Raw genomic sequence first — 23,175 nt, forward strand, 5'->3', positions numbered from 1 at the left:
ATTTTGCTTCTTTATTTTCATACAAATTTACATTATTTTATTAATATTCTGTGTATTTATTTTGATACGATTTTACATATGTGTATTTGTATAAATATTTTGATACAAATTTACTTTATTTCATGTATTTTGTATATATATTTCAATTCAAATTTAGCTTATTTTGTGTGTATTTTGTATATATATTTTCATACGAATTTAATTACTTCTGTGTATTTTTGTATATAGTTTTATATAAATTTACGTTATTTTATGTGTATTTTGTATATTTATATTTATACAAAAACACATTCTTTTTTTGGTATTTTCTTTATTTATTTTGATACGAGTTTATATTATTTTATGTGTATTTTGTATACATTTTTTTTATACGTATTTACTTCATTTTATGTGTATTTCGTATATATATTTTCATAGAAATCTACGTTATTTTATGTGTATTCGTATATATATTTTGAAACAAATTTACATTGTTTTATATGTATTTTGCATATCTATTTCAATACAAATATACCTTATTGTATGTGTTTTTTGTATATTTTTTTGTGTATTTGTTTATATATTTTGACACAAATTTACAATATTTTATGGGTATTTTGTATATATATTTCAAAAGAAATTTACCTAGTTTTACGCGTATCTTGTATATCTATTTTCATACAAATTCAAATTATTTCTATGTATTTTTGTATATATTTTAATACAAATTTTAGTTATGTTATGTGTATTTTGTAAATTTCTTTTTATCCAAATATATATTATTTTATTGGTATTTTGTTGAATTATTTTGATACGAATTTACATTATTTTATATGTACTTTGTATATATATTTTTATACGCATTTACATTATTTAATATTTATTTTGAATATATATTTTTATACAAATTCATGATATTTCATGTTTATTTGTATATATATTTCCATAGACTTCACAATCTCTTGACGGGAAACGGGGCGCGGGGCCGATTCGCAGGGGGCCGATTTTCAAAAATTTAAAATTTAAATATTTTCAAAACCAAAGCAGCTAGCGACCTGAAACTAAAACAGGCACCTCCCTTAGGCATATATGAGTCTCCATGAGCAGCGGTATCAAAAAATTCAAAGTCGTTCCCTAATAAAATCCCGATTAATTGTTTTTTATATAAGTATAACAAAACTTAAAAAGGCTATAAAATCCTCAGATTTTACGCTAGATGCACAAACATCACCAAATGCAGAGATAATCACTTATATTTTCAGAATCAATAGCAATATTTAGCATATCTTATAAGTTTTTGCCCGAAATAGCTACTTATTTTTTTTATTTAGTGCAATTTTTTACGTAAGTTTTTAACATCTAATAAATCACTTAATTTTCACATTAGAAACTTAATACTTGAGGAAAGCATGCAGAAACATCTTAATTTTACTCAACAAAAGCAAAATATTCATTTTTCTATATACAATCACAACTTATTTTGGTTGAATTCCGATGTCACTATTGCCGCAGCACGTCTTGCCGGCTATCTGGCCCTCGTCCCTGAACAATCACTTTAGCCTTTTGGCCTATGACTTGTGGGCCCCGGTCAGTTTCCTGGACTTGTACACGTCCCTGTTCCTCGCCGTCTCCTTCCTGCCCTCCTCGATACTGCTCCTCTTCCTGCCGGTCGGCTGCTTCAAGGCCTTGTTCTTCCTCGCTTCTGAGGTCACGTCCTTGGAGAAATTAGCACCGAAACAGTTGAAGAGGGACCTGCTGATGTGCGGCAAGATGGTGTTGGCCAGGTTGTGCCCCTCCTGGCACCTGTACCCCTGCAAGGTCGGGTCTGAGGCCGCCAGGAACTCCAGGAGGTGCCTGAACCCGTCCCTGTGGCGCATGGCAAGGGAGAGGAACCTCAACCTGCGCTCCTTCTTGTCCTCCCTGCACATCAGGGAGTCCCACAGCGACATCCCGAAGGACGCCATGTGGGCCATTGGGAGATGGCCGCTTCAGGACCGCCCGGCCCGTCTCCAGCTCTCCCCTGTCGACCAGCTCGACCAGGGCGTCGAACATCACAGAGGGCGGGTCGCCCCTCTCGAGCTCCACGGTAATCTTCATCTCCTGCTGGGCAAGCTCCTGCTTGCAGCACTCGGCCACAGAGGAGTTGGCCTGGACCTTCCTGGCCAGGTAGCCGGCGTAGTTGCCGACCGCGGCGAGGAGCAACTCGTCCGTCGGCGGGTCCGGCTGGTCGTCGGCCAGCTCCCTGGCAAGCTGGGCCAAGATCACCTCGTCGTCCTCCTTCTCCTCTGCCTTGGCCCGGTCCAGGTCGGCCTGCACGTCCCCGGGGAAGAACCCGAAGAGCTTCAGCAAATGCAGGCGCTGGGCCAACCTGTTGCTCACCATGAAGTTCTGCACGCTCGTCCAGTAGTTGGCGCTGCACATGGTGCGGCGCTTGCCGAAAGAGTGCTCAGTCGGGTCAGAGTTGGCCTTCCCCATGCACACATACTCGACCCCGGGGATCTTGCGGAGGATGATGTCCCTGCAGGAGGCGGGCAGGGCATTGCACGTGATGTGCAGAGCCGAGGCGGTGGGTGTCGGCAGCCTGCCGATCTTTGTCCCCCTCTTCTTCTTCTCCTTGCCGGCCCAAACCTGGAACATTTTATAAAATAAAAAATAAAAAAAAACTGAACAAGCTTGCTGTCGATTCAATTTAATTTAATCAACTAAAGTGTGGTTAGGTACCTTGCAAATCTCGCCAATCTCCTGGAGGAACTTGATGTTGGCCTCTGACTGCTCATCAAAACGGCCTGCCTGGTCCTCGACGCCTCCTTCCCCGCCCTCGTCACCTCCTGCCCTTGGCCTCAGCACGCAGCGGTACTTGTCATTCCAGCGCACGTCCTGCCCCTGCCCGCGCACGTTCATCACCGAGATCATCCTCTGGAACATCTCGAGGACGTCGGCCGTGTCCCTGTGATCCTCCTTGCCCGTGGTCTTGGCGAGGAGCCTCAGCCCGGCGACCGTGTAGGGATCGCGGCGTCCTCATATCTTGTGTCTCCTCCGTCACTTCCACTCGATCCACTGCCTTCTGTGTCTTCTTGTATCGTCCTCTGGATCCTTGCAGTTGTGGGGAAGGGTACAGAGACGATGAATAACTGTAGGTCCTTTACTTGGAGAGTAAACAGAGGCAGGACAGCGATAATCCTTTACAGAGGGGAAGTGCCCAGCTGACTGCGTGCCTAAGGCGAGTTAGGCGACGCGGGAACTGAGCTGAGTTGCCATGTAGGCACTAACTAAACGTACATTTCTTGTTTCCTAATACGTAAAACTGTGGACTTCACTATCCTACAGTTATCATTCATTTTACGTAAAGATTTCAACCTAAAGTTACGCAAATTTGCCATTTTTTACACAACGTTTTCAAAGTGCACGCATGGTGCTATTTTATATAAGTTACCTTGAATCCTCGACCAAATCACTTTAGAGACACTCCTGCCTGCTTGTATGCACTAAAACTTGAAGATTTCGTCCTGTTTCCACTTAAATTCGGAGTAAGAACGCAGAGTGTGTTTGAGTTGTCGCAGTGAAAGTCGCCATAACAATCGGCCCCTTACGCGAAGCCAGCGCGCCAAGACTGAAGAGATATCCCGTCAACTAGTTGTGAAGTCTATGATATTTCATTACAAATTTACCTTATTTTATGTTTATTTAGTATATTTATTTCATTTAATATTAAATTATTTAATGTGTATAAAAAACACATATAATTAAGTAAATATGTATAAAAAAATGTATACAAAATACACATAAAATAATGTAAACTCGTATCAAAATAAATAAACAAAATACTAATAAAAGAATGTGTGTTTGTATAAATATAAATATACAAAATACACATAAAATAACGTAAATTTATATTAAACTATATACAAAAATACATAAAAGTAATTAAATTTGTATGAAAATAGATGTACAAAATACACATAAAATCAGCTAAATTTCAATTCAAATATATATACAAAATACATAAATTAATGTAAATCTGTATCAAAATACTTATACAAATACACATATAATAACGTAAATTTGAATAAAAATATATAAACAAAATACACATTAAATAATGTAAATACGTATAAAAAATATGTTCAAAATACACAAATAATCATGTAATTCGTATCAAAATAAATAGACAAAAAACCAATAAAATAATGTAAATTTGTATGAGAAAACGTATACAAAATACATATAAATAACGCAAATTTCAATAAAAATATATATAATATAATATATTTTTATACATATTTAAAATATTTAATGTATATTTTGTATATATATTTTATCCAAATTTACGTTATTTTATGTGTAATTGTTTATATATTTTCATACATTTTTACATTATTTTATGTGAGTTTTGTATATGTATTTCTATACAAATTTGGCTAACTTTATGTGTATTTTGCATATCTATTTTCAAACAAATTTAAATTATTTTTGTGTATTTTGGTATATATTTTTATACAAATTTTAGTTATTTTATTTGTATTTTGTATATATATTTTCCTTCAAATATACATTCTTTTATTGGAATTTTGTGTATATATTTTTTTACGAATTTTCATTATTTTATGTGTATTTTGTATATATATTTTTCTACGTATTTAAATTATTTTATGTGTATTTTATATATACATTTTCATAAAAAATTACATTATTTTATTGTGTGTATTCGTATATATTTTGATACAAATTTTATATAAATTCATGTTATTTTATGTGTGTTTGTATATATATTTTCATACAAATTTAAATAATTTTATGTGTATTTTTACATATATTTCATTACAAATTTACCTTATTTTATGTTTATTTTGTATATTTATTTTATTCAATTTTAAATTATTTAATGTGTATATTTGTATTTGTATTTAGGTTATTTTTTTGTGTTTTCTATATATATTTTCATCCAAAACTATATTATTTTATTGGTATTTTCTTAATTTAACTCGATACGAGTTTAGATTATTTCATAGGTATTTTGTATACATATTTTTATACTCATTTACATTATTTAATGTGTGTTTTGTATATATTTTTTATGCAAATTAATTTTATGTGCATTTTTGTACATATATTTTCATAGAAATTTGCGTTATTTTATGTGTATTTTGTATATGTTTTCTCATACAAAGTTACATCATTTTATTGTTTTTTTGTTTATTTATTTTGATACGATTTACATGATTATATGTGTATTTTGTACATATTTTTTTATATGTACTTACATTACTTAGTGTGTATTTTGTTTATATATTTTTATACTAATTTACGTTATTATATGAGTATTTGTTAAAAATATTATGATTCAAATTTACTTTATTTTATGTATTGTGTATATATATATTTCAACTCAAATTTAGCTTATTTTATGTGTATAAAAATATGTATATAAAATACCTACGAAATAATTTAAATTCGTATCGAGTTAAATTAAGAAAATAATAATAAAAAAATGTAATTTTGGATGAAAATATATATAGAAAACACACATAAAATAACCTAAATACAAATACAAATATACACATTAAATAATTTAAAATTAAATGAAATAAATATACAAAATAAACATAAAATAAGGTAAATTTGTAATAAAATGTATGTAAAAATACACATAAAATAATATAAATTTGTATGAAAATATATATAGAAATACACGTAAAATAGCATGAATTTGTATAAAATTTGTTTCAAAATATATACGAATACGCACAATAAAATAACGTAATTTTTTATGAAAATGTATATAAAATACACATAAAGTAATTTAAATACGTAGAAAAATATATATACAAAAAACACATAAAATAATGTAAACTCGTAACAAAATAAATACACAAAATTCCAATAAAAGAATGTATATTTGTAGGAAAATATATATACAAAAAACAAATAAAATAACTAAAATTTGTATAAAAATATATACAAAAATACACAAAAATAATTTAAATTTGTTTGAAAATAGATATGCAAAATACACATAAAGTTAGGCATATTTGTATTGAGATACATATACAGAACTCACATAAAATAATGTAAATTTGTATGAAAATATATAAACAAATACACATAAAATAACGTAAATTTGGATAATATATATATATATATATATATATATATATATATATATATATATATATATATATATATATATATATATATATATATATATATATATATATATATATATATATATATATATATATACAAAATATACATTAAATATTTTAAACATGTATAAAATTATATTATATTATATATATTTTTATTGAAATTTGCGTTATTTATGTGTATTTTGTATCTGTTTTCTCATAGAAATTTACATTATTTTATTGGTATTTTGTCTATTTATTTTGATACGAATTACATGATTGTACATTTTTTTATATGTATTTACATTATTTAATGTGTATTTTGTTTATATATTCTTATTCAAATTTACGTTATTATAGTGTATTTTTATAAGTATTTTGATACAAATTTACATTATTTTATGTATTTTATATATATATTTCAATTCAAATTTAGCTTATTTTATGTGTATTTTGTATATCTATTTTAATCCATATGTAATTACTTTTATATATTTTTTGTATATAGTTTTATATAAATTTACGTTATTTTATGTGTATTTTGTATATTTATATTTATACAAACACACATTCTTTTATTAGTATTTTGTTTATTTATTTTGATACGAGTTTACATTATTTTATGTGTATTTTGTATATATATTTTTATAGAAATCTACGTTATTTTAGGTGTATTCCTTTATATATTTTGAAACAAATTTACATTGTTTTATATGTATTTTGCTTATCTATTTCAATACAAATTTACCTTATTGTATGTTCATTTTGTATACTTATTTTAATACAAAATCAGATATTTATGTTTTCGTATATATATATTTTTATAAAAAATGCGTTATTTTATGGGTATTTTGCATCTTAATTTTCATACAAATTTACATTATTTTGTTAATATTTTGTGTATTTATTTTGATACGATTTTACATTATTGTATTTGTGTTTTGTATCTATTTTTTTTTTATACATATTTACATTATTTAATGTGTATTTGTATATCTATTTGATACAAATTTACGTTATTTTAAGTGTATAAGTTTATATATTTTTATTCAAATTCACATTATTTTATGTGTATTGTGTATATGTATTTTAAAACAAAATTACCTACTTTTATGTGTTTTTTGTATATTTATTTTCATACAAGTTTAAATTATTTTTGTGTATTTTTGTATATAGTTTTATACAAATTTAGGTTATTTTATTTGTATTTTGTATATCTATTTTCATACAAATACACATTCTTTTCATATTTTGTTTATTTATTTTGACACGAATTTACATTATTTAATGTGTATTTTGTATATATATTTTTATACGTATTTACATTCATGTGTATTTTGTATATATATTTCTATAGAAATCTACGTTATTTTATGTGTATTCGTACACATTGAATAATGAAAATATGTATAAAAAAAATATATAGAAAACACAAATAGAATAATGTAAAATCGTATCAAAAATAAATACACAGAATTTTAATAAAATAATGTAAATTTGTATGAAAATAAAGATGCAAAATAGCCATAAAATAACGAATTTTTTATAAAAATATATACCAAAATACACATAAAATATTAAAATTTGTATTAAAATAAATATAAAAAATTCACATACTATAAGGTAAATTTGTATTGAAATAGATATGCAAAATACATATAAAACAATGTAAATTTGTTTCAAAATATATATACGAATACACATAAAATAACGTAGATTTCTATAAAAATATATGCAAAATACACATAAAATTAAGTAAATACGAATAAAAAAAATGAATACAAAATACACAAAAAAATCTTATCAAAATAAATAAACAAAATACTAGTAAAATAATGTGTATTTGTATAAATATAAATATACAAAATACACATAAAATATCGTAAATTTTTATGAAACTATATACAAAAATACACAGAAGTAATTAAATTTGTATGAAAATATATATACAAAATACAGCTAAAATAAGCTAAATTTGAATTGAAATGTACATACAAAATACATAAAATAATATAAATCTGTATCAAAATATTTATACAAATACATATAATAACGTAGATTTGTTTAAAAATATATAAACAAAATACACATTAAGTAATGTAAATACGTATAAAAAATATGTACAAAATACACATATAATCATGTAATTCGTATCAAAATAAATAAACAAAATAGCAATAAAATCATGTAAATTTGTATGAGAAAACATATACAAATAACGCAAATTTCTCTAAAAATATATGTACAAAAATGGACATAAAATAAAGTAAATTTGCATAAAATAAATAGACAAAATACACTAAATAATGTAAATGCGTACATAAAATAACCTAAATTTGTATAAAACTATATACAAAAATACACAAAAATAATTTAAATTTGTTTGAAAAGAAATATACAAAATACACATAAAATTAGGTAAATCTGTTTTGAAATACATATACAAAATACACATCAAATAATGTAAATTTGAATGAAAATATATAAACAAATACACTTAAAATAACGTAAATTTGTACAAAAAAATATATACAAAACACAAATAGAATAATGTAAAATCGAATCAAAATAAATACACAGAGTATTAATAAAATAATGTAAATTTGTATGAAAATAAAGAGGCAAAATACCCATAAAATAACGCATTTTTTTTTATTTATAAAAATATATATACCAAAATACACATAAAAAAATTAAATATGTATTAAAATAAATATATAAAAAAACACATACATAAGGTAAATTTGTATTGAAATAGATATGCAAAATACATATAAAACAATGTAAATTTGTTTCAAAATATGTATTCGAATACACATAAAAAAACGTAGATTTCTATAAAAATATATATACAAAATACACATAAAATGAAGTAAATACGTATAAAAAATGTATACAAAATACACATAAAATAATGTAAATTCGTATCAAAATAAATAAACAAAATACCAATAAAAGAATGTGTATTTGTATAAATATAAATATACAAAATACACATAAAAAAACGTAAATTTATATAAAACTATATAAAAAAATACACAGAAGTAAATAAATTTGTATGAAAATAGATATACAAAATAAGGTACACTCGTATCAAATTCAATAAACAAAATTCAGATAAAAGAACGTATATTTGTAGAAAAATAAATATACAAAATACACATAAAATAACGAAAATTTGAATGAAAATATATACAAATATAAACAAAAATAATTTCAATTTGTATGAAAATATATATACAAAATACAGCTAAAATAAGCTAAATTTGAATTGAAATGTACATACAAAATACATAAAATAATATAAATCTGTATCAAAATATTTATACAAATACATATAATAACGTAGATTTGTTTAAAAATATATAAACAAAATACACATTAAGTAATGTAAATACGTATAAAAAATATGTACAAAATACACATATAATCATGTAATTCGTATCAAAATAAATAAACAAAATAGCAATAAAATCATGTAAATTTGTATGAGAAAACATATACAAATAACGCAAATTTCTCTAAAAATATATGTACAAAAATGGACATAAAATAAAGTAAATTTGCATAAAAATATATATACAAAATACACTAAATAATGTAAATGCGTACATAAAATAACCTAAATTTGTATAAAACTATATACAAAAATACACAAAAATAATTTAAATTTGTTTGAAAAGAAATATACAAAATACACATAAAATTAGGTAAATCTGTTTTGAAATACATATACAAAATACACATCAAATAATGTAAATTTGAATGAAAATATATAAACAAATACACTTAAAATAACGTAAATTTGTACAAAAAAATATATACAAAACACAAATAGAATAATGTAAAATCGAATCAAAATAAATACACAGAGTATTAATAAAATAATGTAAATTTGTATGAAAATAAAGAGGCAAAATACCCATAAAATAACGCATTTTTTTTTATTTATAAAAATATATATACCAAAATACACATAAAAAAATTAAATATGTATTAAAATAAATATATAAAAAAACACATACATAAGGTAAATTTGTATTGAAATAGATATGCAAAATACATATAAAACAATGTAAATTTGTTTCAAAATATGTATTCGAATACACATAAAAAAACGTAGATTTCTATAAAAATATATATACAAAATACACATAAAATGAAGTAAATACGTATAAAAAATGTATACAAAATACACATAAAATAATGTAAATTCGTATCAAAATAAATAAACAAAATACCAATAAAAGAATGTGTATTTGTATAAATATAAATATACAAAATACACATAAAAAAACGTAAATTTATATAAAACTATATAAAAAAATACACAGAAGTAAATAAATTTGTATGAAAATAGATATACAAAATAAGGTACACTCGTATCAAATTCAATAAACAAAATTCAGATAAAAGAACGTATATTTGTAGAAAAATAAATATACAAAATACACATAAAATAACGAAAATTTGAATGAAAATATATACAAATATAAACAAAAATAATTTCAATTTGTATGAAAATAGATATACAAAATACACATAAAATAACGTAAATTTATATAAAACTATATACAAAAATACACAGAAGTAAATAAATTTGTATGAAAATAGATATACAAAATAAGGTACACTCGTATCAAATTCAATAAACAAAATTCAGATAAAAGAACGTATATTTGTAGAAAAATAAATATACAAAATACACATAAAATAACGAAAATTTGAATGAAAATATATACAAAAATAAACAAAAATAATTTCAATTTGTATGAAAATAGATATACAAAATACACATAACGAAATGTAAATGCGTACATAAAATAACCTAAATTTGTATAAAACTATATATAAAAATACACAAAAATATATATACAAAAAACAAATAGAATAATATAAAATTGTATCAAAATAAATACACCGAATATTAATAAAATAATGTAAATTTGTATGAAAATAAAGATGCAAAATTCCCATCAAATAGCACATTTCTTATAAAAATATATATACCAAAATACACATAAAATATTTAAATTTGTATTGAAATAAATATTCAAAATGCACATACAATAAGGTATATTTCTATTGAAAGAGATATGCAAAAATACATATAAAACAATGTAAATTTGTTTCAAAATATATATACGAATACACATTAAATAACGTAGATTTCTATAAAAATATATATACAAAATACACATAAAATTAAGTAAATACGTATAAAAAAATGTAAACAAAATACACATAAAATAATGTAAATTCGAAACAAAATAAATAAACAAAATACCAATAAAAGAAAGTGTATTTGTATAAATATAAATGTACAAAATACACATACAAAATAAACATAAAATAAGGTATATTTGTAATGAAATATATGTACAAAATACTCATAAAATAATGTAAATTTATATGAAAATATATAGACAAATACACATCAAATACCATGAATTTGTATAAAATTATATATTTAAAATATATATTAAATAATGTAAATGCGTATAAAAATATATATACAAAGTACATATAAAATAATGTAAATTCGTATCAATATAAATCAACAAAATACCAATAAAATAATATATATTTGAATGAAAATAGATTTACAAAATACACATAACATAACTAAAATTTGTATTGAAATATATTCAAAAATACATATAAATAATTTGAGTTTGTATGAAAATAGATATTCAAAATACACATAAAACTAGGTAAATTTCTTTTGAAATATATATACAAAATACCCATAAAATATTGTAAATTTGTGTCAAAATATATAAATAAAAACACATAAAATAACTTAAAATAACGTAAATATGTATCAAATATATATACAAAAAACGCATTAAATAATGTATATATGTATAAAAAAAATATATACAAAACACAAATAAAATAATGTAAAATCGTATCAATATAAATACAGAAAATATTAATAAAATAATGTAAATTTGTATGAAAGTTAAGATGCAAAATACCCATAAAATAACGCATTTTTTTATAAAAATATATATACGAAAAAACACAAAATATTTGATTTTGTATTAAAATAAATAGATATACAAAATACACATAAAATAAGCTAAATTTGAATTGAAATATAAATACAAAATACATAAAATAATGTAAATTTGTATCAAAATACTTATACAAATACACATATAATAACGTAAATTTGTATAAAAATATATAAACAAAATACTCATTAAATAATGTAAATACGTATAAAAAAATGTACAAAATACACAAATAATCATGTAATTCCTATCAAAATAAATAGACAAAATACCAATAAAATAATGTAAATTTCTAAGAGAAAACATGTACAAAATACACATAAATAACGCAAATATCAATAAAAATATATATAATATAATATATTTTTATACATATTTAAAATATTTAATGTATATTTTGTATATATATTTTATCCAAATTTACGTTATTTTATATGTATTTGTTTATATATTTTCATACAAATTTACATTATTTTATGTGAGTTTTGTATATGTATTTCAATACAAATTTGCCTAACTTTATGTGTATTTTGCATATCTATTTTCAAACAAATTTAAATTATTTTTGTGTATTTTTGTATATATTTTAGTTATTTTATTTGTTTTTTGTATATACATTTTCCTACAAATATAAATTCTTTTATTGGAATTTTGTTTATTTAATTTTACAATTTACATTATTTTATGTGTATTTTGTATATATATTTTTCTACGTATTTAAAATATTTTATGTGTATTTTATATATACATTTTCATAAAAATTTACGTTATTTTATTGTGTGTATTCGTATATATTTTGAAACAAATTTTATACAAATTCATGTTATTTTATGTGTATTTGCATATATATTTTCATACAAATTTATATTATTTTATGTGTATTCTTACATATATCTTACTACAAATTTACCTTATTTTATGTTTATTTTGTATATTTATTTCATTCAATTTTAAATTATTTAATGTGTATTTTTGTATTTGTATTTAGGTTATCTTAGGTTATCTTTAGGTTACCTTATTTTATGTTTATTTTCTATATTTATTTCATTCAATTTTAAATTATTTTATGTGTATATTTGTATTTGTATTTAGGTTATTTTATGTGTATTTTGTATATATATTTTCATCTAAAATTACATTATTTTATTTATATTTTCTTAATTTAACTCGATACGAATTTAGAGTATTTCATAGGTATTTTGTATACATATTTTTATACTCATTTACATTATCTAAAGTGTGTTTTGTATATATCTTTTTATGCAAATTTATTTTAAGTTCATTTTTGTACATATATTTTTATAGAAATTTGCGTTATTTTATGTATATAGTTTTATATAAATTTACGTTATTTTATGTGCATTTTGTATATTTATATTTATACAAATACACATTCTTTTATTGGTATATTGTTTATTTACATTAATACGAATTTACATTATTTTATGTGTATTTTGTATACATTTTTTTATTCGTATTTACTTAATATTATGTGTATTTTGTATATGTATTTTTATAGAAATCTACGTTATTTTATGTGTATTCGTATATATATTTTGAAACAAATTTACATTATTTTATATGTATTTTGCATATCTATTTCAATACAAATTTACTTGATTGTATGTGCATTTTGTATATTTATTTTAATACAAGTTCAAATATTTTATGTGTATTTTGGTATCAATAATTTTATAGGTATTTTGCATCTTAATTTTCATACAAATTTACATTATTTTATTAATATTCTGTGTATATATTTTGATACGATTTTACATTATTCTATTTGTGTTTTGTATATATTTTTTTATACATATTTACATTATTTAATGTGTATTTTGAATATATATTTCATACAAATTTACGTTATTATATGTGTATTTGTTTATATATTTCCTTTCAAATTTACATTATTTTATGTGTATTTTGTATATGTATTTCAATCCAAATTAACATAATTTTATGTTTATTTTGTATATTTCTTTTCATACAAATTTAAAACTATTTTTGTGTATTTTCGTATATAGTTTTATACAAATTTAGGTTATTTTATGTACGCATTTACATTATTTGATATGTGTTTTGTATATATATTTTTATCCAAAGTTACTTTATTTTACGTTTATTTTTGGACATATATTTTTATAGAAATTAGCGTTATTTTATATATATTTGTATATGTTTTCTCATTTTAATACAAGTTCAAATATTTTATGTGTATTTTGGTATCAATAATTTTATAAAAAATGCGTTATTTTATAGGTATTTTGCATCTTAATTTTCATACAAATTTACATTATTTTATTAATATTCTGTGTATATATTTTGATACGATTTTACGTTATTCTATTTGTGTTTTGTATATATTTTTTTATACATATTTACATTATTTAATGTGTATTTTGAATATATATTTCATACAAATTTACGTTATTATATGTGTATTTGTTTATATATTTCCTTTCAAATTTACATTATTTTATGTGTATTTTGTATATGTATTTCAATCCAAATTAACATAATTTTATGTTTATTTTGTATATTTCTTTTCATACAAATTTAAAATTATTTTTGTGTATTTTTGTATATAGTTTTATACAAATTTAGGTTATTTTATGTACGCATTTACATTATTTGATGTGTGTTTTGTATATATATTTTTATCCAAAGTTACTTTATTTTACGTTTATTTTTGGACATATATTTTTATAGAAATTAGCGTTATTTTATATATATTTGTATATGTTTTCTCATACAAATTTACATTATTTCATTCATATTTTGTTTATTTAGTTTGATACGAATTACATGATTATATGTGTATTTGTACATATTTTTTACGTATTTACATTACTTAATATATATTTTGTTTATATATTTTTAAACAAATTTACGTTATTATATGTATTTTTATAAATATTTTAATACAAATTTACATTATTTTATGTATTTTGTATTTACATTTCAATTCAAATTTAGCTTATTTTATCTGTATTTTGTATATCTATTTTCATACGAATTTAATTACTTCTGTGTATTTTTGTATATAGTTTTATACAAATTTACGTTATTTTATGTGTATTTTGTATATTTATATTTATACAAATACACATTCTTTTATTGGTATTTTGTTTATTTATTTTGATATAAATTTACATTATTTTATGTGTATTTTGTATATATTTTCTTATACGTATTTACTTCATTTTATGTGTATTTTGTATATATATTTTCATATAAATCTACGTTATTTTATGTGTATTCGTATATATATTTTGAAACAAATTTACATACATATGTATTTTGCATATCTATTTCAATACAGTTTTACCTTATTGTATGTGTATTTTGTATATTTATTTTAATACAAATTAATTACTTCATGTGTATTTTGGTATATATATTTTTATAAAAAATGCGTTATTTAATGGGTATTTTGCATCTTTATTTTCATACAAATTTACATTGTTTTATTAATATTCTGTGTATTTATTTTGATACGATTTTTATTATTTTATTTGTGTTTTTTATATATTTTTATTTTTATTATACATTTAATGTGTATTTTGTATATTTTAAAACAAATTAACTTTATTTTATGCGCATCTGTTAAAATATTTTGATACAAATTTACATTATTTTATGTATTTTGTATATATATTTCAATACAAATTTAGTTTATTTCATGTATATTTTGTATATCTATTTTCATTCGTATCAAAATAAATAAACAAAATAGCAATAAAATAATGTAAATTTGTATGAGAAAACATATACAAATACACATAAAATAACGCAAATTTCTAAAAAAATATATGAACAAAAATGCACATAAAATAAAGTAAATTTGCATAAAAATATATATACAAAACACACATTAAATAATGTAAATGCGTATATAATATGTATACAAAATACCTATCAATTAATCTAAATTCGTATCGAATTAAATTAACAAAATACCATTAAAATAATGTATTTTTGGAGGAAAATATATAGAAAATACATTTAAAATAACCTAAATACAAATACAAATATACACAAAATAATTTAAAATTGAATGAAATTAATATACAAAATAAACATAAAATAATTTAAATTTGTAATGAAATATATGTACAAAATACACATAAAAATAATGAGATTTTTATTAAAATATATATACAAATACACATAAAATAACATGAATTTGTATAAAAATATATTTTCAAAATAAACACTAAATAATGTATATGCGTAAAAAAATATATATACAAAGAACATATAAAATAATGTAAATTCGTATCAAAATATATCAACAAAATACCAATAAAATAATATATATTTGAATGAAAATAAATTTATAAAATACACATAACATAAGTAAAATTTGTATTAAAATATATAATATATATAGAAATAATTTGAATTTATATGAAAATAGATATACAAAATACACATAAAACTGGGGTAAATTTCTTTTGAAACATATATACAAAATACCCATAAAATATTGTAAATTTGTGTTAAAATATATCAACAAATACACAGAAAATAACGTAAATTTCAATAAAATATATATACAAAATACACATTATATAATGGAAAAGGGTATAAAAATATATATACAAAATGCGCTTTGAATAATGAATAATCGTATCAAAATAAATGAACAGAATATCAATAAATTAATATAAATTTCTATGAAAATAAAGATGCAAAATACCTATAATACAATTCATATTTGTATAAAAATATATATATACAAAAATACACATAAAATAATTAAATTTGTATTAAAATACATTTACAAAATGCACATACAATAAGATAAATTTGTATTGAAATAGATATGCAAAATACACATCAAATAATGTAAATTTGTATTAAAATATGTATACGAACACACGATAAATAGCGTAAATTTCTATGAAAATATATACAGAAAATGCACATTAAATAATATAAATATGTAAAATAAAATATATACAAAATACACATAGAACAATGTTAAATCGTCTCAAAATAAATACACAGAATATCAATAAAATAATGTAAAATTGTAAGAAAATGAAGATGCAAAATAATCATAAAAAAAAGCATATTTTTATAAAAAAAAATATGTACAAAAAAACACATCAAATAATTAAATTTGTATTAAAATATATATACAAAATACACATACAATATGGTAAATTTGTATTGTAATAGATATACAAAACACACATCAAACAAAGTAAATTTGTTGCAAAATATATATACGAATAAACATAAAATACGTAGATTTCTAGAAAAATATATATAAAAAATACACATAAAATGATGTAAATACGTATAAAAATATATATACAAAATACACATAAAATAATGTAAATTCGTACCAAAATAAATAAACAAAATACCAATAGAAGAATGTGAATTTGTATGAAAATAAATATACAAAATACACATAAAATAACGTAAATTTGTATAAAACTCTATACAAAAATACACAAAAGTAATTTAAATTTGTATGAAAATAGATATACAAAATATATATAAAAATAAACTAAATTTGTATAGAAATATATATAAAAAATACATAAAATAATGTATATTTGTATCAAAATAATTAAACAAATACGCATAAAATAACGTAAATTTGTTTTAAAATATATAAACAAAATAGAAATTAAATTATGAAAATACGTATACAAAATATATATAAAATACACATATAATAATGTAAATTCGTATCAAAATACATAAACAAAATAATAATAAAAAAATGTAAATTTGTATGAAAAAATATATACAAAATACACATAAAATAACGCAAATTTCCATAAAAATATATGTACAAAAAAGCACATCAAACACTTTGAATTTGTATGAAAACAAATAAACAAAATATACATCAAATAAGGCAAATTTACAATAAAAAATGTACAAATTACACTTAAAATAATGAAAATTTGTATTAAAACAACAATACAAATGTACAGAAAATGAAGTAAAATTGTAAAAAAAATATATATACAAAACACATATTAAATAATGTAAATGTGTATAAAAATAGGTATAGAAAATACACATGAAATAATCTAAATTCGTATCGAAAAAAATGAAGAAAATACCGATACAATAATGTAATTTTGAATGAAAATATATATAGAAAATACACATAAAATAACGTAAATACAAATAAATAAATACACATAAAATAATTTGAATTTGAATGAAAATAGATATATAAAAAAACATAAAATTAGGCAAATTTGTAATGAAATATATATACAAAATACACATAAAATAATGTAGATTTGTTTCAAAATATATATACGAATACACATAAAATAACGTAGATTTCTATAGAAATATATATACAAAATACACTTGAAATTATGTAAATACGTATAAAAATATATATACAAAATACATATTAAATAATGTAAAAAAAATATCAATAAAAGAATGTGTATTTGTATGAAAATACATATACAAAATACACATAAAATAACGTAAATCTGTATAAAACTATATACAAAAATACACAAAAAAAATTAAATTTGAATGAAAATAAATATATAAAATACACATAAAATTAGGTAAATTTGTATTGAAATACATATACAAAATACACATAAAATTAGGTAAATTTCAATGAAAATATATAAACAAATACACTTAAATTAACGTAAATTTGTATGCAATATATATACAAAATATTCATTAAATAATGTAAATAAGTATAAAAAAATATATACAAAACACAAATAGAATAAAGTAAAATCATTATCAAAATACAGACATCTTAACAAAATATAAACAAATTTATGGCTTATAACAAAAATACACATAAAATATTTAAATTTGTATTACAATAAATATACAAAATGCTCATACAATAACGTAAATTTGTATTGAAGTAGATATGCAAAATACATATAAAACAATGTAATTTTTTTCAATATATATATACGAATACACATAAAATAACGTAGATTTCTATAAAAATATATTTACAAAATACACATAAAATGAAGTAAATACGTATAAGAAAATGTATACAAAATTCTTATAAATTAATGTAAATTCGTATCAAAATAAATAAACAAAATATCAATAAAAGAATGTGTATTTCTATAAATATACAAAATACACATAAAATAGCGTAAAATTGTATAAAACTATATACAAAAATTAACAAAAATAATTAAATTTGTATGAAAATAGATATACAAAAGACAAATTAAATAACTCATATTTAAAAAAAATATATATACAAAAATACACAAAATATTTAAATTTGTATTAAAATAAATATACATAATACACATACTATACGGTAAATTTGTATTGAAATACATATGCAAAATACACAGAAAATAATGTAAATTTGTATCAAAATAAATACGAATACACACAATAAAATAACGTAAATTTTTATGAAAATAAATAAACAAAATACACATAAAATAATGTAAATACGTAGAAAAATATATATACAAAATAAACATAAAATAATGTAGATTCGTATCAAAATAAATAAAAAAAATTCCAATAAAAGAATGTATATTTGTAGGAATATATATATATATATATATATATATATATATATATATATATATATATATATATATATATATATATATATATATATATATATATATATATATATATATATATATATATATATATATATATATATATATATATATATATATATATATATATATATATATATATATATATATATATATATATATATATATATATATATATATATATATATCTATATATATATATATATATATATATATATATATATATATATATATATATATAAAAAATAACAAAAATTTGTATGATAATATATACAAAAATTAGCAAAAATAATTTAAATTTGTTTGAAAATAGATATGCAAAATACACATAAAATTAGGCAAATTTGTATTAAAATACATATACAAAATACACATAAAATAATGTAAATTTGTATGAAAATATATAAAAAAATACACATAAAATAACGTAAATTTCCATTAAATATATATACAAAATATACATTAAATAATGTAATTATGTATAAAAATATATAGAGAAAATACACAGAATAATGTAAAATCGTATCAAAATAAATAAACAGAATATCAATAAAATAATGTAAATTTGTATGAAAATAAAGATGCAAAATATCCATAAAATAACGCATATTTGTTTAAAAATATATATAAAAAAATACACATAAATAATTAAATTTGTATTGAAATAAATATACAAAAGGCACATACAATAAAGAAAATTTGTATTGAAATAGATATGCAAAATACACATAAATAATGTAAATTTGTATCAAAATATAAATACGAATATACATAAAATACAGTAAATTTCTATGAAAATATATATTCAAAATAAATTATGTAAATAAGTATAAAAATATATATATCAAATACACCTAAAATAATGTAAATTCGTATCAAAATAAATAAACAAAATTCCGATAAAAGAACGTATATTTGTAGGAAAATAAATATACAAAATACACATAAAATTACGAAAATTTATATAAAAATATATACAAAAATACACAAAATTAATTTCAATTTCTATGAAAATAGATATACAAAATACACATATAATTAGTTAAATTTGTATTTAAATACATGTACAAAATACACATAAAATAATGTAAATTTGTATGAAATGAAAACAAATTCACATAAAATAACGTACATTTGTATAAAATATATATACAAAATATACATAGAATAATGTAAAATCGTATCAAAATAAATACACAGAATATCAATAAAATAATGTAAATTTGTATGAAAATAAAGATGCAAAATACCCATAAAATAAAGCATATTTTTATAAAATTACATATACAAAAATACACATAGAATAATTAAATTTGTATTAAAATTAATATACAAATTCTCATTATTTTAGTTGTATTTGATATATATATTTTTTTACTTATTTACATAATCTTATATGTATTTTGAATATATATTTTCATAGAAATTTCCTCTATTTTATGTGTATTCGAATATATATTATGATACAAATTTACATTATTTATGTGTATTTCGCATACTAATTTCAATGCAAAGTTTCTTTATTGTATGTGCATTTAGTATATTTATTTTAATACAAATTTAATTATAGTTTATGTATTTTTGTATATATATATTTAAACAAATATTCGTTATGATATGGGTATTTTGCATCTTTATTTTCATACATATTTACATTAATTTATTGATATTCTGTTTATTTATTTTGATACGATTTAACATTATTCTGTGTATTTTGTATATATTTTTTTATACATATTTAAATTATTTAATATATATTTTGTATATATATTTTATCCAAATTTACGTTATTTTAAGTGTATTTGTTTATATATTTTCATACAAATTTACATTATTTTATGTGTGTTTTGTATATGTATTTCAACACAAATTTGCCTAATTTTATGTGTATTTTGCATATCTATTTTCAAACAAATTTAAATTATTTTTGTGTATTATTGTATATATTTTTATACAAATTTTAGTTATTTTATTTGTATTTTATATATATATTTTCCTAAAAATGTACATTCTTTTATTGGAATTTTGTTTATTTATTTTGATACGAATTTACATTATTTTATGTGTATTTTGTATATATATTTTTCTACGTTTTTACATTATTTTATGTGTATTTTGTATATCTATTTTCATAAAAATTTACATTATTTTATTGTTTGTATTCGTATATAATTTGATACAAATTTTATACAAATTCATGTTATTTTATGTGTATTTGAATATATATTTTCATACAAATTTGCATTATTTTATGTGCATTTTTACATATATTTCATTACAAATTACCTTATTTTATGTTTATTTTGTATATTTATTACATTCAATTTTAAATTATTTTATGTGTATATTTGTATTTGTAATTAGGTTATTTTATGTGTATTTTCTATAATTATATATTTTCATCCAAAATCACATTATTTTATTGGTATTTTGTTAATTTAATTCGATACGAATTTAGATTATTTCATAGGTATTTTGTATACATATTTTTATACGCATTTACATTATTTGATATGTCTTTTGTATATTTATTTTTTATGCAAATTTACTTTATTTAATGTGCATTTTTGTACATATATTGTTATTGAAACGCGTTATTTTTTGTGTATTTTGTATATGTTTTCTCACACAAATTTACATTATTTTATTGGTATTTTGTTTATATATTTTGATATGAATTACATGATTTTTTGTATATCTTGTACATATTTTTTTATACGTATTTACATTATTTAATGTGTATTTTGTTTATATGTTTCTAGACAAATTTGTATAAATATTTTGATACCAATTTACATTATTTTATGTATGTTGTATATATATTTCAATTGAAATTTAGCTTATATTATTTGTATTTTGTATATCTATTTTCATACAAATTTAATTACTTTTGTGGATTTTTGTATATAGTTTTATATAAATTTACGTTATTTTATGTGTATTTTGTATATTTATATTTATACAAATACACATTCTTTTATTAGTATTTTGTTTATTTATTTTGATACGAATTTACATTATTTTATGTGTATTTTGTATACATTTTTTTATAAGTGTTTACTTCATTTTATGTAAATATTTTGATACAAATTTACATTATTTTATTTATTTTGTATATATATATATATTTCCATTCAAATTTAGCTTATTTTATGTGAATTTTTTATATCTATTTTCATACAAATTTAATTACTTTTGTGTATTTTTGTATATAGTAATATACAAATTTACGTTATTTTATGTGTATTTTGAATATTTATATTTATACAAATACACATTCTTTTATTGGTTTTTATTTATTTCGATTCGAATTTACATTATTTTATTTGTATTTTCTATAGATTTTTTTTAAACGTATTTAATTAATTTTATGTGTATTTTGTATATATATTTTTATAGAAATCTTTCGTTATTTTATGTGTTTTCGAATATATATTTTGAAACAAATTTAAATTGTTTTATATGTATTTTTGAATATCTCTTTCA

At 20.0% G+C, this 23,175-nt stretch overlaps 1 protein-coding gene across 1 annotated transcript; it reads right to left on the minus strand.

The window, feature by feature from the left end:
- Nucleotides 1–926: 926 nt before the first annotated feature.
- Nucleotides 927–3,290, minus strand: LOC126991442 (uncharacterized). Its single transcript, XM_050850204.1, has 2 exons — nucleotides 2,701–3,290; nucleotides 927–2,607 (listed from the first exon to the last, which is right to left on the minus strand). Exons 1-2 carry the CDS (start codon nucleotides 2,902–2,904, stop codon nucleotides 1,705–1,707), a joined length of 1,107 nt encoding a protein of 368 aa, XP_050706161.1. The 5' UTR covers nucleotides 2,905–3,290; the 3' UTR covers nucleotides 927–1,704.
- Nucleotides 3,291–23,175: the final 19,885 nt, after the last annotated feature.

This window comes from Eriocheir sinensis, unplaced genomic scaffold (genome assembly GCF_024679095.1).
Source record: "Eriocheir sinensis breed Jianghai 21 unplaced genomic scaffold, ASM2467909v1 Scaffold280, whole genome shotgun sequence".
NCBI classification, from domain to species: domain Eukaryota; kingdom Metazoa; phylum Arthropoda; class Malacostraca; order Decapoda; family Varunidae; genus Eriocheir; species Eriocheir sinensis.

Coding starts and splice junctions, on each gene's coding strand:
- LOC126991442 (XM_050850204.1), bottom strand. CDS start 2,904: ATGTTCCAGAGGATGATCTCGGTGATGAACGTGCGCGGGCAGGGGCAG. Junction 2,608..2,700: donor AGATTGGCGAGATTTGCAAG/GTACCTAACCAC, acceptor AAAATGTTCCAG/GTTTGGGCCGGCAAGGAGAA.